Genomic DNA, 27,052 nt, shown 5'->3' with positions numbered 1-27,052 from the left:
TCTGCTGTTCTCTCTATATGGCTATGAACAGCTTGTTGTTAGCTCATGCTAATGTAACGTTCATTTCGGACTTTATGACGCGAGGATTGCAAAGCATGTTATATGCATTTGACCCGTTGCCGAATAAAACAGCAGGGATTTGTTTTGGGTCGCGACAACACTATCCACTAGTTCTGTTTCAATGTCCGCGTTCCAAACGCTACTGCTGCTGAGACGAGTCCTGCCGTGTTGTGAGCTGAGCCGAGCGGATATGAGGAGATGCTTCCACCTGCAGAACCACGTCTCCAGCAGGCTGAGGACAGCCGCAGGCTGAGGATACCGCAGGCTGAGGACGCTCGCTTCCATTGGCTGATTTGGGTCACGTGACTGTCCCACCCAATGGCTGAATTGGAGTGTTGCACTGCGGGCATTGGCTGATTTGGGTCACGTGATTTGGAGCGGCGGAAAGGAACCAAAAAATAATAATAATAAACACTGAACAGACGTAGACAAAATGGGGGCATCTTTGGACACCCCTGCGGCTTGTCCTTTGTGTAGTTATGCATATCGGGACCCGATCACGTTGAAGTGCAAGCATCGTTTCTGCACGTTTCTGGAGTGACTTCGCGACCGGTCCGTTTTATTGTCCCGAGTGGCGGTGCAACACCTCGTACAAGATTGATTGATTGATTGATTGAAAAGTTTATTAACAGATTGCAGAATGGGTACAGTACAGTACAGCTCAATACATACAATTGTTAAGAGGATGCAGACCTGAGAAAGACTGATGAATGAATTGAAAATGGGGGACCCTGTAAACAAGACGAAAGTATTTCTCTGGGCTGCATCCCCTTAACAATTGTGTATTGAGCTGTACTGTACTGTACCCATTGATTGATTGATTGAAAAGTTTATTAACAGATTGCAGAATGGGTACAGTACAGTACAGCTCAACAATACACAGACCAGAGAAAGACTTTCGTCTTGTTTACATCAGGGTCCCCCATTTTCAATTCATCATAACATATATGACATCCCCTTAACAATTGTGTGTATTGCGCTGTACTGCATTCTGCAATCTGTTAATAAAGTTTTCAATCAATCAATCAATCAATCCGGGCCTGTGACGTCACTGTACCCATTCTGCAATCTGTTAATAAAGTTTTCAATCAATCAATCAATCGGTCACTGTACCCATTCTACAATCTGTTAATAAAGTTATCTATCAATCAATCAATCAATCAATCAATCAATCCGGGCCTGTGACGTCACTGTACCCATTCTGCAATCTGTTAATAAAGTTTTCAATCAATCAAACAATCAATCGGTCACTGTACCCATTCTACAATCTGTTAATAAAGTTTTCAATCAATCAATCAGGGCCTGTGGCGGTCACGTGTACCCATTCTGCAATCTGTTAATAAAGTTTTCAATCAATCAATCAATCAATCCCGCAGTGCAACGTGACCCAAATCAGCCAATGCCCGCAGTGCAACACTCCAATTCAGCCATTGGGTGGGACGGTCACGTGACCCAAATCAGCCAATGGAAGCGAGCGTCCTCAGCCTGCGGTATCCTCAGCCTGCGGCTGTCCTCAGCCTGCTGGAGACGTGGTTCTGCAGGTGGATAGTATTGGATATGAGTCACATTGAGCTCGCAACTCGCGGGGATATTGTTCGCTAGGGATTATGGGATTTGGTGTTTGATATATGGAGTCTTACGCAGAAGGGACATTGTATTTAATCGCACAAGACTACAAGTACCAAGTGGATAGCGGGCCATCGCGGGCCATCGCACCAGTGCTATTGAAGTCAATCCTTTCATCGCACAGACTGACGTCAGTGTCACACGTGCAACATATATATCGCACTGTACAACCCTGCCTATAGGAAGGTGGTCCAGCACCTGGCGGTGTGGTGTCCAGACAACAACCTGGCCCTCAACACCAAGAAAACCAAGGAGCTCATTGTGGACTTCAGGAAGACTAGTGTTGGCTAGTTGGCTATATCAACGGGATGGAGGTTGAGCATGTCCCCCCCCCCCACACTGTACAAACTTTGAACTCTGTTGCCTATACTCAATTTATACCTGCCTACTGCTTTCACCGTCTACAACTGCCTTACAAATCATAGAAATCATAATAATCATAACTACCCACCTCATACTACCGGTAGTCTACCTATATAACTCTGTATAACATACAATAATGCTGTATATACCACATATATACATTTATATATTTATTGCATATAAATATCCATATCTGTCTGAATATACCTGCATTTAATAATTTCTATATAACTACTTATACACCTGCATATAACCCATATACCTCTGTATGATAGCATGTACAATAATGCTGTATATACCGTATAAATATATATATATATTTATCCACATCCGTCTGTATATACCTCTGTATACTTACTGCATATAATACTTTTTACATTATCTGTAGATACTATATCTATATCTATACATATCCCTTACCTACTCTTACGAGTTACGCTGCTGGCCAGTATGACTTACTACCATAGTGTCTTTATACCTGTATCGCTGTACATAATACTATTATTATGCTGTACATAACATACATCACATTAGCACTATTACTCAGTAGTACTAATTTTTATATTTTATATGCAGTTGCATCACCTGTATTGTATATTGCTATTGTACTTTACTGTTACATTTGCACTCTGGTTGATGCCACATTTATTTTCATTGTACTGTATTTGTGCTGTATAATGACAATACATTTGAATTAGGGGTGGACGGTATGGTCTAAAATTTATATCACGGTATAATTTGAAGCATAGACGGTAACGGTATATATCACGGTATCAGTGTTTCTGTTAGAATAATTTTTTTTGCCTGATAGGCAGGCTATATAAAGAATGACATCCTCAAGGCATGTAGATTTATAATATTTTAACTTAAAACTAGGCTACTTTTGCGTATAAAGTCATTATATTCCAAATAAAATAAGTCCAGAGTCGAGACTCCTGCTCCCATTGCAAACAGCGGGGCTGGATTTCGCTAGAAGCATATGTAGCTGCAGAGCCGCAGAGCTAATTGAATAAGAATTGAGACAAAGGTGCCACTCATCCTCAGCTTTAAGAATTGACAATTGTGTCAACAAATTGACACATGTGTCAACAAATTGACACACAAAATGCTTAGAGACGATGGGGGTCAGAACGGCGCAAAGGGTGGGGGGGCGCTGTTTGACGGGCCTGTGACCAGACCTGAAAGAGCCACTGGCTCTGCGGCTCTGCAGCTGCATGCTATTCGCAAATCCACTGCTGCACGCCTTCCTCCCGGCTCCCGCTGCTGCCGTCGTTATCATAACACTACACACATATCGTAATGTTTACAGCAAACTGTAGTTGATCACCAGGTATGTTTTATTAACGTAGAATAATTCATATAAGAAAAACGATAGGGAAATATCTTACCTTTCTCCACTGGTTAAAAATGCCAGGAACTGAAATTGAAACTTGCTGTGCGCCGCGGTGATATGTGTTTATTATGAAATGACAATTGCGTGTTGACACGCCCACTGCGCGAAGCCTCCTAAATAACTTTTTCCAGTTTGCACATATCTATTATCTATGACTAATTCTATCTATTTTTAGGGGCAAATGCGATTGAAATAGTCGCGCTGTGGTTACATAACGTCATTGCTATTTTAGAGCTGCTCTACCGGTTAAACGGTATAGTCAAAATCCATACCGTAGAGCAAATTAATACCGTTTATACCGTATACCGTTTATACCGTCCACCCCTAATTTGAATCTAATATTCATGCTTCATGAACCTGACTGACATCCGCTAACATTTTAGCAAGATGCTAATAAATACTAAAATTTTCTGAATCCAATATCTAAAAAGCAAAACCACTAAATCAACAAAAACTGCAGCTTGTCAACCTAAAGCTACTGAAAAAGTAGTTCAACTACATCCAAACCATGTTGTGGAAAATGATCAAAATCCAAGTGTGGAATCTCATAGTTATACAGAGGTACAACTGAAGTGACACATAGTAAAGGGTAGGCGTGTTTGATTCATGGACTAGGGCAGGCAAAACCTTATAGGCAGCCTGACAGGGTGTGTTTTACCTACATTGGATTGGTTTTACTGACTTTAACCCTTTCACTACCACACTACAGAAGGTTAACCTTTCACTACCACACGGTTAACCGTCTGTAGTGTGGTTGTGAAAGGGTTAACCCTTTGTCGTGTGGCAGTGAAAGGGTTAACCTTCTGTATTGTCGCAGTGAAAGTGTTAACCCTTTGGTAGTGTGGCAGTGAAAGGGTTAATATACTTGAGGCGTGCAGCTGTATTATCTAGGAAAATACAGATATTGGATCGGTACTCAGTATCGGCAGATACTCAATATTAAATAACTCAGATTGGGATCTTGGGCAATATATAATACAATACAATCTAATTTAGTTGGGCCTTGGGTCAGTTATGGAAATAGCAAGTCTGTGCTGAAACTGATATTTCAGGTTTCTGGAGTCTGGATTTCAGGATTCACTACATCAAAACGAGGTCATCGATATTTTTGAAAACTGAAAAACTGTTGTTTTGTGGCATTGCCTTCCTTTATTCACATATTATACTATTCCCATTCATGTTTACACCTCACTCACCTCCTGGTCGCTCCTCTTCTTCAGCTGGTCACATTTGCGTAGCTTGCATTTCTGTTTACCAATCTTGCGGTTCAGACAGGCTGAACAGGTGTGGCAGTTCTCAGTGTGCAGGCAGGGGAGACACACTCCACACTTCCTTCTCCTTATCCTTATCCTTACATATCGTTGATATGTTGATAGGAGGGGGGGTCCAGGCTGTCCAAGGGGGGCAGGGAGAAGATTGATTGAAAACTTTATTAACAGATGGGTACAATACAGTACGGCTCAATACACAGACTTGTTAACACTTTGAGTGCCAGCCACGAGAAATCTCGTTAGCTCATGCCATGCGTTGAGTGCCAACTGACGAGAAATCTCGTTTTTAAATCGTTATTTTTTTTATTATCGATTTCCATTCATTTTTCATCAATCTAGCCTCACGTTACCAGTGGGGATCTGTCTGAGCTCGAACAGGGAAAATACCGCCCCCTATAGTCTCTCCGGATGGTATTGCACCCCATTGGATTGGACTGAATGAAATGGATGGGAAAAAAAATAGTCCGGATTCCACATTTTACTTGTCAGGCATGTAATCCGAGCCGATCCCATTCATTGCCCACCATCAGAACAGTGTGGAATATGTCTTTCGACCACCCAGCGTTGAATCAATAAACGCGATCGATATTTGGAATGGCGATCAGGAATTGGAATAATCTTTTTGGAGAACATCTGATCTGAGGTAAGGAATCTATTTGACCAGTCTTGGGATAATCAGAGCTATTTTCACCTATATATCAGCGTGTCCCATATGTGTGTGTGTGGCTGTGAGTGTGTGTGTGCTGATCAAGAAATAAGATAATAGATTTTCAGCCCGCTTCTATAGCGTGCATAAGTACACATATACATATACTATCGATAATCTAGCATTTATTTGAAAACGATTCATAAATAGGCCGAAAAATTACAACGTGTTTTGTGTATTCCAGTAAAGCGCGATTCCTGCACACTTTTTTTTTCCTGAAAGTTTCAAAAAACGAGCGTTTTTCAAAATGGTATAAACGGAAATGAACCGATTAAAAAAACAATCCGTTTCGACAATGTTGACTGCAAACAAGTCATTGATAAGCGACAGGCGTATTAGACACATAATTTAAGATATAGTTTATGCGTTCGCAAATATGATCGCCCTCCATTGACTACAGCGTTGGCACTCAAGCGCCTATTTCGGGCACCCCCTGCTGGCACGGAAAGTGTTAAGGGGATGCAGACCAGAGAAAGACTTTCGTCTTGTTTACATCAGGGTCCCACATTTTCAATTCATAATGACATACACAACATACATGATATATATCATGGCATTCATGACATACATGACATACAGGTATACAGTACTGTTACATTTGTGACATACAAGTCAAGATATGCAAATATACAGTACTGTTAAACAGAGATCCTAACAGAAAATATATACATACGAGGGCAAGGAAACTGGACATTGGGCGGGCGTGGAGACCCCCTTGTTGCTGCTCAGTCTGGACGGTCTCAGTCTGGACGTTCTCACTCAGAGGAGACACGCTCTCTACGCGTTTCCTCAGCTCGCTCATGTTGACAGTCCAGGCCTCTGCTTTATTGAAGGTATAAAAAGTAACACTACATGCAGTAGTTTAGGTCCGAGTGTTCCCGAGGATGCAACTCCCTGAGCTGTCGCAGTGGTGCGTGAGTTGGGAAAGCGGCACTTTTTAAAGCCAGTCCATCTCAAGTCGTCACCTGCGTGGCCTCCTGGATCATGACTCCAGGTAAGGTTACCTGGAGGGAGGGGCAGCAGCTGTCCACCACATCCAGGGGAGAGTTGTGGGAGTCAGGGGAGTCATGGCCGTGTTTGCCCAGCCGGGGCAATGACTTCATTGGGGAGAGAGAAAAAACACATGTTGAGCACAGTAACAACATTTAACATAGCCTGACTCAGTTATAAATAGATCGGAACTTCATTATATCAATACATTTATTTGCCTTGTAAAAAAAAACAAGGACACAGTGTCATAGATGTGAAGCGTATTTCCTGTGAGCCACCTCCTCTAGGGACAGAGTGGCTAACCGTATAGGTGTGAGATTGGAACCGTCTCAGTCAGTGTTTGAATTATGTGGGGGCCGATGGGGGCTCAGCCCCCATAGATAGAGTCTGAGCACCCATAGTCTCAAAAAAATATATACATATATATTTTTTTCAATGTACGAATTAGTATTATTTATGTTACCTACGGTAAATAAATTGTTAATAGATCATATTTTTCTTTTCAGTTTTTAAAATAACCGAATGTAAATTATTGGAATAGGCTGCGTTTCACCTCCAAGCCTCTATGTGTCGCCCATGAGGGTGTCTAATGCTACTCCAACCCATTTGGTGAAGAAGAAGCAGCAAGCTTAACGTGATGTTCCTGGTCCTCATGTCCTGCAACTGCGACTCAAGTAAAAAGTAAACAGTAAACATGCCGCCGAAAAAAAGGCTTTAAAACCCGCCACAAGGCTGTACAAGGCTGGACAGCTTCGTATTTATAAAAAGGCCAAAGACTAATGCTGTTAGCGCAGCAGCTAGCAGCACTACTGAAGTTGACACTGCTAGTAGTGTTAGCCACTGCCAGACCCGAGTCTCCACTAGACCTGGCTGCTGCTCAACCACCACAATGCTGGGGACCGAGTCAGTGTACCTAATGGAAAACTAAATACAGCTGGTTATTTGCCAAGGAGGTAAATGCTGCTGTTAAGTGCCATACAACTATTTATTTTCCATTCGATTTTTTTGTTAGTTTTTGATAAGTGCAGAGACAAATAAACGTTCATTCAAGTTCATAAATGTGGTCTAATTATTCAAATTAAATTGTTGTATTTTATCAGATGCAAATAAGTAAATATGGCATTATATCAGAGGTGAGTAAGAAAATGAACAAATATTGATGGTTAAGAATGAGACTGAATAATGACATCACACAATAGTCTAATGACTGTTGTGTGATGTGATTGATTGAAAACTGTAACAGATTGCAGAATGGGCACAATACAGTACGGCTCAATACACACAATTGTTAAGGGGATGCAGACCAGAGAAAGACTTTAGTCTTGTTTACATCAGGGTCCCCCATTTTCAATTCATAATGACATACACAACATACAGATATATATCATGACATTTATGACATACATGACATACAGATATACAGTACTGTTACATTTGTGACATACAAGATATGCAAATATACAGTACTGTTAAACAGAGATCCTAACAGAAAATATATACATACGAGGGGGAGGAAACTGTACATTAGGAGGGGGTGGGTGGGAGGGGGGGGGGGGGGGGTTTGGACATTTACGGGGGCCAGTTTCATCAGTATTAGACTCTAATCCTAATGAGATATTCCTCTAAATCGAAAACGGCCACAATTCAAAAAAAAAAATAAAAAATTCAGGGGGCCCCCATAGCTCTCAGGTGATAACTCGAACCCTCAAGTTACTGAATGAGTAACCTCGTTCCCATTTTTATCTCCGTGAGATAAATCCTGGTAAAGAACTACTGCCGAAAGTGTCTATGGGGTAGAATTTCCGGTATATGTACTTCCCCTGGAAGCTGCTTCCGAACGGACCAAACGTTTCCCGAATCCTGTCAGCAAACAAGCTAGAACGTCCCGGTCATGTAGTAAATTCTTCAGAAAAAAAAAGTTGCAGTGGCTTAAACTAGGAAATATTGTGCACTTCACACGTTTCTATAATTGTTTTGTCGAAACCGGAAAGCCTGTAGCCTGTACTTCCGTTTAGACACTTTAGGAGGCATATCTTGTCCAGCCTACTGAATGAGTGAGTAAGTGACATTGCCAGTCATACAGAGGCTCTTTGCATCTGGAAACCCCCAATAAAGACTCTTGAAGCTCTGCCCCCTAGAGGCTGTGCTGCTCCTCACACAGGGTTAGAAATTAAAAAAAAAAAATCAATGGCTTTTTTTGCCCCCCTTAATAGATTTTCGGGGGCTTTTTTTGTATTTCGGGGGCACTGAATTTTTATGATAAACGGTTATTAAACATCCTTATCATTTAAAAAATACAACTCAATTAATCTAATCCCCACGACTCCATCATACTCCGCTTTACATTTTTTATTTGAGGACCTGGGGAATCTGCTTCTCACTCTTTTTCCTTTGTGTTTTTATAGTTTGATAAAAAACGCTCCATCTGTCTGTCTTCAAAATGCCATCAAATGCTGGTGAGCTGCTCACCTGCTAATGTGAGAGGGTGGGGAGAGTGACGTTGACATCGGCGTCTGATCAAAACAGATTTAATAAATCACGTCTTTTACTCGTCAGTTAAATAAATAGTAATATTAATTTTTATACTATGTTTGATAATGTAATGTTAATGACATTAATAATGTCTCCATATATATATATCATTAGTAAACTGTCTGGGGCTTTTTGTCCCCCCCGGCCCCCCTTAACACTTTGACTGCCAGGGGGCGTCTTTAGACGTCTTTGCTGGCCATGCTAAAGTTGCCGGGGGACGCTGTACGTCGTCTTTATATCAATATTTCAAAAATCTGCGATCGGATTCATAATGTCCCTCCGCTGGCCTGAGATTCACCAGCAGGACCCACTGAGCTCTCTGGCGGTTCAGGAGCGCCATCTGGTGGCCGATCGGCGCAAGCGCTTAACAGGAAGCGCAGTAGAGGTTGTGCTAGATGTCCGTAGTACTTCCGGCCACTCGGGATAGGTTCCGGCACTCTAGCTCGTCACTCTACATAGCGATCGATTGCCAATAACTCGATAAACAACATGATTTGGACGTATATACCATTATACAAGCTGGAGATGGACCGGGTAATAATATATCCCATAATGATAAAATTTCTACTCGACGATGATCGCCCAACGGCGCGCGGAGACTGGGGTGAGTTTCAGCGTGTAACGTTACCGTCTTCGATAATAACTGATATTATCAACATTTGACCCACATTAGATGATTGGTATAACGCTGCCCACGGAATTATAAACGCCCCCTCGCCCATCCGGTCAACATCAGATGACGTGTAGTAACTTCTAGAAGTACGTCTAGTTGGAATTTTTTATATCGCGCTGATTGCCATCAAACTGTATTTCATCATCAATATAATGCATTTGGGGCTATATATCACGTTCTGGAGAAAGCTGCAGAAAGAGATGAAAACATACTTATACATTAGACCATACTTTACTATGAATATGTGAATGAAAAAGTTTAACGTTGCTACACAATGAACAATACATATAGGACTTTGAATGGGCCCTAATAATGGCAATGTAGCAATAGAATTTAAAAAGTTATAGCCCTGCAAAGAAGGGGACTTTCTCCATAGACAAATAGCGCTGGCAATCTATGGTATATCATTAATTTAACCTTAGGCAACCAAAGTGTTAACATGAGGGAAGCCGAGAACGCATATAGCTGTCAGTGTGCACGGGTGACATTGTGTCACAGCTGGGAGCGTTGCGGTGTTTGCAATGGAGGAGAAGTTTGGTTCACTTGGAAATAAACTATTCACATAAATGAAACAAAACGTAATGTTAATGTCTCCATCAGGGTTTCCCTTAGAAAATACTGGGGCCGGTCTCCGTGTCCTGGAAGATTTCAATCTCCCGACAAATGTGAGAAATTCCGGTCAGTTTATTGAGCTTAAAAACAATTGATAGGCAGGCTATATAAAGAATGACATCCTCAAGGCATGTAGATTTATAATATTTTAACTTAAAACTAGGCTACTTTTGCGTATATACAGTAGGGATGGGTACCGAATTCTGTACTTTTGAGGTACCGAACCGAAACACGTCGGTACTACCGAGTATCGAATCAAGTGAGATACCAACGTTTTTTTTCTTCTTTTTTGCCTTTTTTTTTTATATGTCAACGTTCACACGCACAATATATGCTTACCTAGGATTTGACTTGATTCAACAAAGCAGACGGAGCAATGGCAAGCCGAAAACTGTCGAAATTGTAGTTATTTGAAGTTTGGATTTTTTTTTTCACGACTGATGTAGGGCCTAACAAAATTAATAGTTGGTTTCAGGTTGCCGACCGACCCTGCCGATTTAGGTGCGACCCAATATATTTTATGAGTTTTTAAAAAAAAATATATATAAAAAAAAAAAAATCAGATTTTTTTTCTTCTTTTTTTAAGAATAAAGTTTCATAGAAATCTTAGTCAAACATTTAGTATTATGGATATTAAACATGCTGGCAGAGTGCATGCATCCATGTTGTTGTGAACATTTTAATTAAATAAAGAAATTCCCTATCCATAGTCGCCGTGGGAAAGAATAAAATAAAAAAATTAAATAAATTCCCTACCTACCCATGGCCAAACTGACAACCAACCTGAAACCAACTATTAATTTTGTTAGGCCTAGGTAAATAAAATTTCTTGAGACTAAAGTACCGAAAAAAGGTACCGTTGGGTACCGGTATTGATTCACAGGTACCGGTTCAAATGTGAAGGTACCCATCCCTAATATACAGTCATTAATATATTCCAAATAAAATAAGTCCCTCGAGACTCCATGCTGCTTCGGACTTGAAATCATGTCTGTGAGCAGTCGGCCCGACATTAACAGCAGTCTGTTATAATCACATTTTTATGAGCTAACGAATTCCGTTATATTGGACATTTGTATTAATTATATCAAGCGAAGAACTGAGAAATTTGGCAGAGAGAGACGGCAACATTATCGTGAAATATAAACGTTGCGTGATGACCATTATATCTCCGCCTCCCAACGAACATACCAATAGTATGCAACTGCAGAGCCGCAGAGCCAGCGGCGCTCTCAGGTCCGGTCTGGGGACCGCTCAGCAGCGCCACCCACCCAACAGCTGAATTGCCAATGGCTGAATTTGAGTATTGCACTGTGCGGGCACAACTGTCAGCTCTGCGGCTCTGCAGCTGCACGCCTCTCGCTAATCCAGCACAAAGCTGCCGCATCGCAAAACACAGGTCACGAGGGAATCATTCTCACAGGACATTATGACCGGAGATATTTAAATATGTCGGACTTCAACAGAATATATATATATAATTAGTAAACTGTCTGGGGCATTTTGTCCTTTTTCACGGGCATTTTGCCCCAAGCCCGTGTTAATTTCGAACCCTGTCCTCACATACACCTGGATGAACGTGGTTGAACCGACCGACCGGTCACTAAAGCACGGTGGTTAACACTATTGAAGCTAGAAGGGCCTGGGTTCGATTCCCGCTTTGCCAGGTATCCAGGTTGGGTATCTCCCGGGCCTTTCTGTGTGGAGTTTGCATGTTCTCCCCCTGTGCTTGCAAGGGTTTCCCCTCCCAATAAGATGAACCCAATGGAAAAAAATGAAGAGGAGATCGCTAACACTGTCACGTCCCTGATGAAGACAGACAGGAGCAGTTGGATTGGTCCCCGGGCGCAGCCCATGTCTGCTCCCGGCTGCGTGAACACTTAAGGTAACCTACTTGCGTTCAGCGTTTTGTTCCGCGTTTCTCTGATTGGCCACAACGCCCACGTGACCACGCCTAGCACACGCCCCGCGGCAGAGCGCTCTCCTTCGCGAATACGCTCGTTCAGAACGCAAGCCGCCATCTTTAAGCGGTCACATACTGTAGGTCGCATAGGTAATATTAATAGGTTGCCGCGGCATTATGCATTCGTAATCCCCCCTACATAATAACCACGCAGGTTAATCAAGCAACGCTCGCGCAATACCTATCTTAATAATAAGTAGGCAATTGGCACAAGTGTAAATTATACATTCGTCACTCAGTTTTAATATCGACGGATAGCTCAACTCGTTAGTCAGCTTGCTGTGGAGCGGCTGGCCAGTCGGTGACAAGTTCGAATCACTTCAATTTTTTTTTTTTTTACAACGTTTAATTAATTTATCATCTCTATATAAACGAAACTAGCTATTCATATCAATCGAAATAACGTTCATCTCCGATATTTAAACATGGTCCCCAAAATGAATGGAAGCGAATGAGGAGCCTAAATAACATTATATAACGTTGCGTTACAATGTACAGTTTCTAGTTAATCAGTAAGAGTGTACTGTACATACAGAGTGTACTGTACATACAGAGTTAAGTGTGTACTGTACATACAGAGTTAAGTGTACTGTACTGTACAATACAGAGTTAAGTGTGTACTGTACATACAGAGTTAAGTGTACTGTACATACAGAGTGTACTGTACATACAGCGTTAAGTGTGTACTGTACATACAGAGTTAACTCTGTATTGTACACTACACTCTGTATGTACAGTACCCACTTAACTCTGTATTGTACAGTACAGTACACTTAACTCTGCATGTACAGTACACACATAACACTATGGTCGCCAAAAACGCCTTACCACGTCATTCCCTGCCATGCTCATTCTGCCAAAGACGCCGTACCACGTCTTTGATATCAATATTTCAAAAATCTGTGATCGCAATCATATTTCTCCCCCGGAGACTTGAGATCTACTGTTGATCCCCTCTCAACTCTCCAACGGTTCAAGAGCGCCATCTGGTGGCCGATCGGCGGATCGCCCAGACCGGAAACAGGAAATGGAAGGTGGTGCTCATTCCAATTCGGTCCGATCACTCGCTAATAGTCCCAGGACTCGAGCGCGACACAATGGATAGCAATCCGTTACCAATAACTCGATAAACAACATGATTTGGACGTATATACTATTATACAACCTGGAGATGGATCGCATATTTCTACATCCCATAATAGGAATATTTCTGCTGTGGAATGGACTCAATGAAAATGGATGGGGAAAAAAAATATTCCAGTCCACATTTCACTTCTCACCCATGCACCAGAGTTCATTCAGGGGGCTCTGAGCCCCGCGGATCATGAGTTCTACTGTTAGATCTATACACTTATCGATTTTTTCGAATGGTGATCAGGAATTGGAATATACCAGTTGGATACCATCTGATGTCAGGTAAGGAATCTATGTTATCAGTGTTAGGATAATCAGACTCGTTTTCATGAAGATATAAGCTGTTTTGTGATATGTGCTCCAGCGGTTTCACTGTAAAATCCACAAGGAAATGAAAGCAGCTATTATCAGCGCGCGCCTCGAACGTGCGTGCGTGCACGTATACTATTGATCATCTAGCGTTTATTTGAAAACGATAATAGGCAGACAAATATCAACGTTCTGGAATATTCCAGTAAAAGGCGATTGTCAGAGTATTAGTCATTACGGTAACCTGCCGTACGTCACCATGGTAACACGGGGTTTTACGACACTAGACCGACTTACGTACTGACTGCATGTGGCTCGCTTGTGTATATGCTCAACAACGTTATATGAAGTATTACCTCAACAAAGATACCCGACTGGACATTCCGTGTTTATTACATGGTGTCAGAAGTGGGGTATTTTCGTCTACTAAGAGAGTGAATCATGGCGAAGTTTAACCCACCAGAAAGTTTTTCTTTCGATAAACCAACGGAGTGGACAGACTGGAGGAGGCGGTTTGAGAGATATCGAACGGCTATGGAGCTCACCAAGAAGCCTGGTGATGTACAGGTTTCTGCGTTGATATACGCAATGGGGAGTGAAGCTGAAAATATTTTCAAATCGTTCACGTTTACTGAGGAGGCACACGCGAACAACTACAAGATAGTGTTGGAGAATTTTGATGGCTATTTTTTCCCTAAACGTGATTCATGAGCGTGCTGTGTTTCATCAGAGAGTGCAGCGGGCGGGAGAGCTGGCAGAGACATTTATCAGAGCTCTCTACGATCTATCAGAACACTGAGTTTGGTCAGTGTAGGGATGAAAACATCCGAGACCGGATCGTAGTGGGGATTCAGGATAAAGAACAGTCTCGTAAATTGCAAATGATGTCAGACCTCACCTTAGCGCAAACTATACAGTCTGTACGCCAGTCAGAGACGGTTAACATGCAAGTCAGTGCACAGGGGGAGACTACGGGAGCCGCCGCGGCCATACAAGAGGTACGGGGAGCGCGGAGAGAAAACCCCAGATGGCAAGGGAGGAGCTATGCCAAGGGAGGAGGAAAAGGCGCGGAACACGGAGGGAAGTGCGGCCGTCAGGGGAGGAAATTAGGCCAATTTACTCGCCAAATGAGAGTATTTTTTACGTTTGGCGAGTGTACAAAAAAATAAAACATTCTGCAATCACTGCACTGGCAAACGGTGCGCGTCTTCTGAGTGTTCGCTTTAGTTGACAGTGCCACGAGAGCACTGCACAAGACCACCCGCGGACATATAATGTTTAATAAACGTTTGCGCAGTACTGGCCAACCCGCGGACATATAATAATAAAAGTCCCGCGGTACTACTAGGCTAGCCATCAGGAGCACTCGCAAACAGATAACGTTAAACACAGCAGAATATGGAAAACAGACAGACTGACCAACGGGGAACTGCATCCAACCCTAGTACAACCATTGAGTATAAGTTACTAAGGACACATTTAAATCAGAGGTGTAATGTTGTCTACTGGAACTGTATACAGTGGTTAGCTTCTAGTTAGCGTTATATAGCTGCTTGCTAGCTAACGTTAGCCCCGTGTGCTCAAAGCAGCCAGCTAGGTGTATCTGTTATGACTATAATGTTTCCGAAAAAGCACCGGACTACGACGTAAGGTTAGACATTTTATTTCATGCTCAAAAGCCCCTGGCTTGCACATCGCAGTCACGAAAGGGGCTAGCTAAGCTCAACCAGACAACAGCACACCAACCCAACTGACGTTACCACAACACTTGACGGTACGTCACAGCACTGTCGTAAGACCACCGTGCTGTCTTAAAGGCACAGTGTGCCTACCCAGATGCATACACAACATTGACGCGGCTTGACATACAAAGAAGTAATTATCACAATTAGCGATTTTTTTTGTCTGGTAAAAAATCTGTTTGGCTGGTAAAAAAAAATCAGATACTCGCCAGTTGGCTGGTAAGCCAAAAAGTTAGTTTCCTCCCCTGGCGGCCGTTGTGGGAAAATGGCGCACAGGGATCCAGAGTGGTGCCCCGCACGAAATTCAACTTGCAATAAATGCAACAGGACTGGGCACTGGCATGGTCAGTGCAAATCCAAAGCGGTGAGTGAAGTAACAGAGACAGATGAACAGAGTGAATACTTCTTGGGATCAGTGAATGCAAACACTGGTAATGAGCAGTGGACAGTGCAGCTCCTCATTGGTGCAACACCAGTGCAGTTCAAGATCGATACTGGGGCAGATGCTAGTGTTATGTGCGAGGAGACTTTTAATGTGCTTATCCCAGAGAGGGAACTAAGCCAGACCAGCGTATCACTGAGCAGCCCAGGGGGTAAATTAGATTGTCAAGGACAATTTCAAGTCAGCACTGCATACAAGGACAAATCATACTCATTCCCAGTGTTTGTCATCAGAGGGAAGTCTGTCAATAACTTACTCAGCCGGTCCACAGCAGCAGAGATGGGCCTCGTGAAACGGATCGAGGAGGTCCACGGTGCCTTTGGAGACCATGGCACACTAAAGACAGAGCCGGTAAGGATTAGGCTCAAGGACGACGCCATTCCTTTTTTTTTTTTTAATTTTTTTTATTATTGCAAAACAAAACTTATTAAAAGTCAGTACTCAACACACAATGTATAATGAAACTTTCAGTAAAGGTGGTTAAAATATATGCAAGTACAGAAACAGGATAAAACAAAAATAGTCAATAATAACATTTTAACCGTATACCGTGTATATCCAGCAAAGTTACAATTATATAAATGTTAGTATATAATATACCCCGAATACCTATTTTCTAAAACCCTACACACATATGCTCCAGCTCAAATCCCCCCCTCCCGGACCCCCTCTTGGATAGTACCTCTATTATCCCTCACTCCTAACCAGACATCACCATTATAGGCTAGCTTTTATTCTCTCCACCACTTCTAACCACATTAACATTTTGGATTCATTGAGCCCTAGAATTCTTGCTGTTGATATTTCTTGATATATCACATCAAGATATGTAAGAAACCACACTTTCCGGCACATTTTTTCCGGTTGAAACCAACGTGATGCAATCAGTTTTTTAGCTACTGTGATACCCGATAAAACCAATCTTTTTAGTTGTGGGTTCACTGCAAACTCAAAAACATCATTCAATAGCAATACCGCGGGGTGTACAGGTATATTCCAAAATACGAGTATTGATAATTGTTGGGACACATCTTCCCAGAATGCCTTAACTGGTGGGCAGTCCCAATACATGTGCATAAATGTTCCTTCGTCCCCATTTGTACATTGGGAGCATTTGGAGTTTTGTATAAGCCCCATTTTGCACAGCCTTATAGGAGTCAAGTATGTCCTGTGAATATAGTTCAGATTGATTTGTTGATGATCCGGGTTCCTTGATGTAAGTCGGACATTTGCCCAGGCTCCTTGCCAATCAAAGTCATTTTCCAGGTCTGGTATATCCCTCCTCCAGACATTGTCTAGTTGAAGGGTTTCGTACGAGGACGTTAGTAATTGTGAATAAAAACCTGATACAAAACCTCCCAATGTATTTCTGTCATAGAAAAATTTGTGGTATCTGTGGTGTTCAATTGGTATGTGTAATGGAACACCGTGAGATCTCATACAAAGTTTTAACTGTATGTAAAAAAGCCATGTGGACTCGGTGAGGTTAAACTTTATGCATATTTCGACATAACTACAGAGGCCCTTGTTATTAAAAATATCCCCTAATGAGTGTATGCCTCTTTCTTCCCATACAGGGAATCTTATAGGTCGTTTTCCCATTAAGAGAGCATTGTTATTGAATATGGGAGTGTGATTATGCCATACTTGATTGTTAGGAAATTTCCTTTGAGTTTCCCGCCATGTCCTGATTGCATGGGTTATTATTGGGCCAAATTCTCGCTCACAATGCTTGATTGAAAGTTTAGTGTATGCTATGTCTTTCAATCTCTGTGGGGCTACTATGTTTTCTTCTAATTCTCTCCAAGATACCAAAGCCTCGGGGTCAAACCATATCTTCTTCAATGGTCTTAATGTGAAGGCATTAAAATATTGTAAAAAATCTGGGACTGCCATGCCACCGTCTGCTTTACTTCTCTGTGCGGTGGATCTTTTTATGCGAGGCGGTTTGTTATTCCAAATAAATTTGTATGTGGAGGTTTGTAATCTTTTCCAGTAGCCCTCTGGAGGAGGTAACGGAAGCATTGAGCTGAAGAAATTGATTCTTGGTAATACATCCATCTTAACTATTGATACCCTTGCCTGTACTGAGTTTTTAAGTTTTGCCCACCTGTCCAGGTCGTCCTTGATTTTGTTCTGTATTTTTGTGTAATTGTGCTTCACCGTTTGTCTTATGGTGGGGAATATTTCCACTCCCAAGCATCTGAAATGTTTTACCATCGGTATCGCACCTGGGAGGGTTATACCTTTTTTTGCAGGGGTGTTAAGTGGAAGGAAAGCCGACTTCGGCCAATTTATCTTAAATCCCGATAGATCACCAAAGTTCTCAATCAACTTGAGCAGATGAGGCAATGTGGTGTTGGGGTTTTGCATGAACAATATTACGTCGTCCGCATATAAACTAATTTTTTGTTGTGTGCCCTTGATTACGATTGGTTCTATGGATTGGGATTGTCTTATATATTGTGCTAAAGGCTCTAATGATAAATTGAATAGTCCGGGACTAAGAGGGCAACCCTGTCTGGCAGAGCGTGATACCGGAAAGATTTTGGAGATGATTGTGCCTGTTGTAATCATGGCCGATGGGTCCTTGTATAGTACTTTAATCATATCAATGAAACCTTTTCCTAACCCCATCCTTTCCAATACTGCCCATAGAAACGACCATTCCAACCTGTCAAATGCTTTCATAGCATCCAGGGATAGTATCGCCTTAGGTGTGATGTCCTCTTTGTCTGTATCTAGTACGTGCAGTATTCGCCTTATGTTATCATTGATCAGGCGACCTTTTATGAAGCCTGTTTGGTCCGTATGAACTAAAGACGTCATATGCTTTTGCAATCTGATGGCTAATATCTTAGAGTACAGTTTGACATCGGTTCCGAGGAGGCTTAAAGGACGGTAACTACCGCATTCAGTGGGGTCTTTGTCTTTTTTGTGAAGAACTGAAATGAGTGCGGTATTTTGGTGTTCGATGAAGCTTCCCTCTTTGACTGAGTATAAGAGCATATTTAGTAATAAGGGTCCAAATATGTCCCAGCAAGAAATGTACATTTCTGATGGGATACCGTCAATTCCCGGAGCTTTGCCGTTTTTCATTCCGGATATGGCCTTCTTGAGTTCTTCTAATGTGATCGGTACTTCTAACTGTTTAGCGTCTTCATCTGTAAGTTTAGGGAGAGTAATTTGATTAAGATATGTGTCTAATTTGTCCTGATCAAAGGTCGTTTCTGAGTTATATAAATCGGAGTAGAATTCTTTGAATGTATCGTTTATTATTTTGGGTTCTGTTACTAGAGCTTGTTGTTTCCTAATGGCAGTTATATCTGCAAATTTTGCATTAATTCTTAGTCGCATGGCTAATAGGTGACTAGGTTTAGAACCTTGGAAGTACTGCTGTTGTCTAGTGCTGCGTATTTGCAATTCCGATTTTTGTCTGTACATTGCTTTGATCTCGGTCTTTAGAATGTTAACTTGGTTATCTAGTCTAGTAGAGTTGTTGTATTTTAAAGAATTAAAAAGCGTTGAGTAAAGCGTTTCCTTTTCAGACAGTTTTGTGTTTTGATTTTTGCGCAATATGGAGGTAAATCTATCCGAGAAATCTTTGATCATACTCTTTACCGACATCCATAATATTCTGGGATCTTGCACCGAGTTAGTATTAACTTGTAGGAATACTGTGAGAGCTTCTTTAATTTGTGTAATGAATTCCTTGTTGTTAAGCAGCATCGAATTAAAACGCCATCTTGGGGCCCGGGTAGATAATGTACCAAATGTTGCTTTCAGGATTAAGTAGCAGTGATCTGATAGCGCATTGGGTGTCATTTCCACTTCGTATTTATCAAATATTCTCGGGGATGCAAAGACGTAATCAATTCTGGATAGTGTGTTGTGTCTCGCCGAACGACAGGAGTACTTGCGGGTCATGGGGTTAAGTGAACGCCATAAATCAGTTACTCCTGTTGATTTCGACCAATCTTTTAATGCTTTAGATGAATTCTTTTGTTCGCTGGAGAAGGAAAGGTAAGTTTTGTCCATCCTTGGGTTCCAAATGGCATTAAAATCCGCACCTATTATGTATGAGTACTCGGGATGGTTTAACATTTCTCCTGTTAGTGAAGTGAAGAAACCCACTTCGTACAAATTCGGGGCATATACCGCTGCCAATGCAATTTTCCTGTTATTGTGTATAATCCTAGCTATAGTTATGCGCCCCTCAGCATCCGACCATACCCCTTTCAATTCGATATTTAATTTGCGTCTGACGACTATGGCTACCCCTCTAGTTCTCGTAGCAAAAGAAGAGTGACCAATATTATGGTATATGTTATCCGCTAACGTATTTATGTCTCCCTCTAAAATGTGCGTTTCGCTTAATAGTGCCACGTCCACATGTTCTTTTTTCATCAGTGTAAGCACGCTTTTGCGCTTGTGTTGTTTGTTTATCCCACCGGTGTTCCATACCATTATATTCAAACTAGCCATAGTCTATGCATGTTTTCGTGTAGTTTTTGGTAATGTTTCTGGAGTATGAAGCTACAATAGATGCACATCCAATTAATGAGGTCCCGTTGAGAGCTGAGCTTAAAAACATATATATATACAAATAAAAATCCCCTATTTTCCCCTCTCCCAGAAAGTCGAACATGCCTGTGTTCCAAGAACACATCCTCCGCGATTGACTTTCTCCCATGGTCCACCGGATTGCCCAACCTGAGCATTGTAATCCTAATTTTCCTATGCTCATTGCCATAGGATCTAACATTTCCATTCTATTGCAATAGAATGTCGCTTTTGGTCTTGCACCTTCCCTTACTGTAATGAAGTATTGTGATAATTAACCTAAAGATAAAAATAAAAAATAAAATAAAAAGAGAATAAACCTTTATCGACATATTCCTTTGAACCCTCCACCAACGTGTGAGGGGAAAAAAAAGGAAAAGATTGTAGATCAGTATTGACACTTAATGTGAAGAACATTGGAAAAGAATAATGTAAGTTACAATATATTTAAAAAATATATAGTAATATTGACACCTTAATGTGAAGAACATTGGAAAAGAACAATGTAAGTTAAATTATGTTTAAAAAATATAGGGTGATGAGAAGAAAACATTTAATAAAATAAAAATCAATGGAAAGATATAGATAAGGAATAAGAGATAAATAATTATCAACGTGGAGAAGCCACTAGAACCGATTTAACTGATTAGATAAGATAGAAAAGCAGCGCCTTTTAGCGCTTCAATGTGCCTTTAATGGAGTGATTACTTAAATTGTTAGAATAACCTTGCTGTGCCCATACGTTTATGTGTGGATAATTTTAAAGTATTATTAAGGGCTGATTGCACTTCATTTAATTTATATATGCTATGTGTATGCACACCGAATGTTATTGTTAGAGTTGTATGCTTCGTTGTCATGGTGCCTTATATTCTAGAAGGTTGTAGAACATACTAGTGCCTAGACTACTTTACTTCGTTGTCATGGTGCCTTATATTCTAGAAGGTTGTAGAACATACTAGTGCCTAGACTATTTTACATTCCAGAATGATCTAAGAGACCCAGGGCATTTGAGCGATAAACCCAGAATATTCCAGATAGATCTTTTTGTATTGATATTTATTTGACCCCTCAGAGACCAGAGACTGAAATTATAATGTATTATGAATCGTATTATACACAGTAAACATTGTTATAGACGACTTGCATATCGTTTGCTACTTGATGAACACAGCAATGTTATTCCAACACTGGTGGAATGACCTCATTGATGAACACAATAAAGTCATTCCTACACTGGTATATATTTAGGGAGAGGCTTAACTGGTTCCGACATTTCCGTCATGCTTTGGGTTATTTGCTGCCTTTTGAATCAGGAAATCCTCAGCATAAAAGGGTGTAAATGGACCTAACCTGCGGCCGTTATTGTCCAAGAATGATAACAGCGCCGGATATGCTAGCCTTGGCTTGTGGCCGGCTGTGTACAGCTTTTGCATCACAACTTTGTATGGTTGACGTCGGATGATGGCCTCTCTGCTCAAATCTTCGTAGATAAATATTGGTTTATCACCATACTTCAGCATCCCACGTTGGTTGCGAGCATATTTGATGATTTCATCCCTTGTTGTAGTTTTCCGTAGAGTGACAACGATGACTCTCGGCCCGTTGATATTTTGCCCCTGGGAACCAATTCTGTAAACTTGTTCCACTTCTGGCACTTTGTTTGGATCGGAGTTATTCAAAATCGTTGATAACACGTTTGGAAAGTTGATGTCATCGCAGTTCACTGATTCATCAAGCCCCACAATGCGGATGTTATTCCGCCTGTGGTAACGATGGGTTTCTAGTTGCCTCTCCATCACTTCGTTTTTAAGCAATTTTATTTCCCTCCGGTATTCATCTTTAACTTTTTCCATCTCTTCTCCCATCGCTGTCATGATACCTTCGTTCGCCTTGACTGCTTTTGTGTTTTCTGTCACCGAAATCTCCACTGTCGTGATTCGCACGGACAGCAAAGTGACTGCTCTCATAACCTCTTCGAATTTAGTATCGATGTGTTCAGCGTGTGCGACCAACTGTTCTTCTACGTGTGCTTTGAAAGCGATCATCTGTTCTTTTATCAGGGTAGTCAGAGAGTTGAAGTCGGGCTGTGCAACTGAACTGCTTGTGTCAGTTGATGTTGTTGGAGCAGTGAGGGATCCGATGGATGATTGTGCTATTATCTTCTCAAAATCGCCTGCTTTTTCCTTCACGGTACTTTTTTCTGATGTTCCTGCTATGTTGTCATCTGTTGTCTCCATCTCGGGGCCAGTTGTCCTTGGTCCCTGTGTATTCTCCTCTATATTCCCCGCGCCGGGGCTCACCAACGGATCTGCCACAGCGTCGCCTGTCATTGTCTTTGACCGAGTTTCAATCTGCGCCGTTGGCTTTGCCGTATCTTGTTTCTTTCCCGTCTTTTCCCCACCCCTAACCATGTTGTCTTTTGATATAGTTAGTAGAAGGTCTTATCAATACATACGATGTGGTCTAGTCTCTTTTGGTATTGTCCAAATAAGGTTTTTAAACGAAATTAACGATAACGGGAGCGGAGCTATAACCAATTGCGTGCGCTACATATTGCAGCTTAACCGGAAGTCAACGGTCAAGGACGACGCCATTCCATACGCGGTGCACACAGCACGCAGAGTCCCAATACCACTCATGCCCAAGGTCAGGGAGGAGCTTCGCCGCATGGAGGAGAACGGCATCATAGAGGTGGTAACCGAGCCAACGGACAGGTGTGCCCCCATGCAGGGCTCGAGACTAACGATGTCCCGTCGTCCCGGGGACGATCAAATATTGATTTGGGACGAACAGAAATCTTTTTTGGGACGCAAACGGGAAGGAGAGGATTTAATTTTTTTCACAGGAAATGTCAATTAGCCGACTGTCAGTGCGCGCATATATATATATATATATATATATATACCGTAATTCCTCTAATAGTAACCCCGGCTTGTATTTGTTTCAACTGTAGCGGATACCAGGCTTGTATTAGGAGGAGGCATGTATAAGAGAGAGGCCTATATTTCAAATTTTCAAACGGATCATAATGAATAAATCAACATTTTGTGTCAGTTTGAACCCAGTAAAATGTACTGGGTTCATTTATTGAAACCAAGTACTGTATGAAATACGGTAGTAAACAGTGCAATTACAGGTGGTCAAAAAAAGTAAAATAAAGTAAAATAGTGCAATCACAATACTGGTATAATAATAATAACTTTGTTTTATACAATTCTGAGGTAGGCTTACTCTCTTGGTAAACATTAACACCATACCATTATATGGTATTTACTGCACAGCCAGGCCAGCATATAACAACAATAACTAAATATACCCGGCTTGTATTAGGAGGCCGGCTTATAATTACTTAGCTCAACAGCGCACCCGGTCATTAATAGAGACCCGGTTTTTAATTGAATACCGGTTACTATTAGAGGAATTACGGTATATGAATTATTCTACGTTAATAAAACATACCTGGTGATCAACTACAGTTTGCTGTAAACATTATGATACGTGTGTAGTGTTCTGATAACGACGGCTGGGCAGCGGGAGCTGGATGCTGGATTTGCGAATAGCATGCAGCTGCAGAGCCGCAGAGCGGGGCCGCTGTGCCTGCACAGTGCAATACTCCAATTCAGCCATTGGCAATTCAGCCGTTGGGTGGGGGGCGCTGTTGAGCGGGCCTGTGACCGGACCTTATTTTATTTTAGCAGCAGTTATCAATATCGACCAGGAGGACAGCGCGATCTAAGGGACATGTTTAATTACTAGTCAAGTGTCATTACTTTAGTTATCAAAGGTGGAATCTCTGGACGCAATGACATTATATAGTTTAAAGCTAAACTACGTTTTTCTTTCTAGTTAGAAGAGGGATAACTTATTCAGTTAGATTTGATTTGATCTTTATTTATCTCTAACATTTTCAACCATAAACACACACATTTGTAATAACAAAAAAAACTAAAACGAAATAAAATACAAATACATTAAAATATATTTTCCTATGGAAGGAATAATCAACATGGCTCCAATTGGTTGACTATAACAGCACTGTGACCAAATATCCCTATACTAGCACCTTGTTAAACACTTTTTTTTAATATATATATATATTTATTTATTTTTAATCATAATTATTCTTGTGAAATCTTTCCACCTGGGAGCCTTTTGACTAAATCAATTTATTCTCCCCTTCTCTGAATGGTGTTTCTTATGGCAATAACAACTATAGACGACAAAACCAAAGTAAAGAAACGACATTTGATTTTTGGGATGTGACACATTAAAGAGGCGGCTTGCGTTCTGAACGAGCGTATTCGCGAAGGAGAGCGCTCTGCCGCGGGGGCGTGCTAGGCGTGGTCACGTGGGACGCTGAACGCAAGTAGGTTACCCTTTTTTTTTTTTTTAACTTTGACCAGTCAGCTGGTTCTTTTAGTGTTTATCGCTTTTTCATCGCATTCATACTTGGTCAAGTTCGACCGACAGAAGCAGGCTGAAAGGGTTCAGATGGGGGGGAAGACACTCTGGGAAAGGCACGGCTGCCGTCCGGGATTCGAACGCGCTCAGCCCCAGATCCGTGACGAGCACGGTTGTCCACGGCGCTGAAATAGCACTCGCGGTACGTGGTGAGCTACTGGAGCTCCCCCAAGTAGGTTACCTTAAGTGTTCACGACTCCCGGCTGCCCTTGGGGGGGAAGGACGACGGGATGCCTCTACTTTAAAAGGCAGCGCAAGAGTCCTTCCGCGTTTCTCTGATTGGCCGCGACGCCCCACGTGACAACGCCGCCGCGCGAGAGAGCGGCAGTGCGTAAATAGGCTGCATTCTATTGCCATGCTCTGCGACAAACTAACCTTAACCAACTCCGAAACAATGCCTAAACTTAACCCTAACCAACTCCGAAACAATGCCTAAACTTAACCCTAACCTTAACCAACTCCGAAACAATGCCTAAACTTAACCAACTCCGAAACAATGCCTAAACTTAACCCTAACCTTAACCAACTCCGAAACAATGCCTAAACTTAACCGGCGAAAGAATGCATGTTAAAAAATAAATAAAATAAAAAATTGAAGGGATTCGAACTTGTCACCAACGCACCGCAGGTTCCACAGCAAGGCGGCGAGCGAGTTGAGCTAACCATCGATGTTAAAAGAGGGGGGATTACGGCTGCATAATGCCGCGGCAGACGCGCGGCGGCGTTGTCACGTGGGGCGTCGCGGCCAATCAGAGAAACGCGGAAGGACTGTTGCGCTGCCTTTAAAGAAGAGGCCGACGGGATGGGTCAAGTGCAGAGACATTTCATCTGCGACCCAATGCATGTGTGTGTACCTGTGTGTCGCCCATCTCGCATGTGTGTTAATCTGCATGACAAATAAAGACTTATGTAAGGGCAACCTAACAAGATGAGATGCCAGTGAGGGAATACTGGGTGAAGCTCTTTCCAACGCGTGGTGCTTGTTGATAATAATATGATGTCTTCTCCTTGAGTAAGTTGAGTTTTTATTTGTACTTGCAGTGTGGACAAATATAAGCATACTGTAAACTCTGTTTAAACTGGAATTTAAACACAGGATAATTGCTACAAAATAAACCCAAAAAGTTACTCAATATAACTGAAAACAAAACAAACGCTCACGGTAAAAAGACAGTGTGGCTTCCCTGTAATAATTACCCAATTCCCTCCCGCTGCACACCTGTCAACACATACATATAGGCTGCGCCTGAGCGCGCCTGAGCACATCTGAGCCCTGCCTCCTGTGCCCACTGCCAGCTAATTGGTCAACACTTTCATGGTGACACGGTGCCTTCATACAATAACGTAACGGCAAAAAATCATTAAATTGGCTACAACAACTTCTTCTTCTTCTTCTTCTTCTAATGCCCTGTCCAGTGTCCACACGTACGCTGGGTTTTATGTAACCGTGATTGTATGTGCGCAGTTGCACTGTTCGCCCACACAAACGGGGTTTTGCTACACTGCAGGGGGGGTTGGGTTAGGACATTTACAGGAGAAATGTAATATTCTATGGTGAAGAGAATTAACTTACGTCGCTGAAGATGCTAGCAGTTAGTTGACCATGGAGATTGTAAAGTACTACAAATTAAAACAAAACATTTAGCATTTTTTACAATGAAGCTGGGATTGTACAACGTCAAGACTCCTTTTGAGTGGCGCTGCTGCGAGGAAGGAGCAATAGAGGAAAACAATGTAAACATATTTGTACTTACAGATGTTGTGGTGTCCACAGTCTGATCTCTGTTTCCACAAGAACGACGTTTTGATCCAGATGTTTTAGTAGAAAGTCTTGGTCCAGTCGAGTTCTGCCACAAAGAGAGCTCAGTAAACACAAAGCGTGTGTCGAGTAATCAGGAAAATTATGTGGAGTGTATCGAGTCTCGTGTTGATGACGTATATGCTGACGTTGAAAGATTCGCGCGCCGTACCACGTGACTGATTGATTGATTGATTGATTGAAAAGTTTATTAACAGATTGCAGAATGGGTACAGTACAGTACAGCTCAATACATACAATTGTTAAGAGGATGCAGACCTGAGAAAGACTTTCGTCTTGTTTCCATCAGGGTCCCCCATTTTCAATTCATCATATGACACACATGACATACAGATAGACAGTACTGCTACATCTATACATTTATGACATACCAGATTTTCAAATACAGTA

General features: G+C 41.8%; 1 protein-coding gene across 2 annotated transcripts in view; it reads right to left on the bottom strand.

Annotated features, from left to right (window-relative positions):
- LOC311236020 (uncharacterized protein) overlaps nucleotides 1-26,733 on the bottom strand; it is a 60,252-nt gene extending 33,519 nt beyond the window's left edge. For both annotated transcript variants that reach the window (XM_084323600.1, XM_084323601.1), the window contains exons 1-3: nucleotides 26,598-26,733; nucleotides 6,093-6,516; nucleotides 4,639-4,833 (exon numbers count right to left, since the gene is read on the bottom strand). In XM_084323600.1, the coding sequence (XP_084179726.1) occupies nucleotides 4,639-4,833; nucleotides 6,093-6,221 (324 nt within the window). In that variant the 5' untranslated portion in view covers nucleotides 6,222-6,516; nucleotides 26,598-26,733. The remainder of the gene's footprint in view (nucleotides 1-4,638; nucleotides 4,834-6,092; nucleotides 6,517-26,597) is intronic.
- Between the last annotated feature and the right edge of the window lie 319 nt (nucleotides 26,734-27,052).

Source organism: Notolepis coatsorum (assembly GCF_963971535.1).
Source record: "Notolepis coatsorum genome assembly, chromosome: 10".
In the NCBI taxonomy this organism is placed as follows: Eukaryota; Metazoa; Chordata; class Actinopteri; order Aulopiformes; family Paralepididae; genus Notolepis; species Notolepis coatsorum.
The sequence above is the reverse complement of the archived record's forward strand: the minus strand, read 5'-3'. Positions and strand labels throughout refer to the sequence as shown.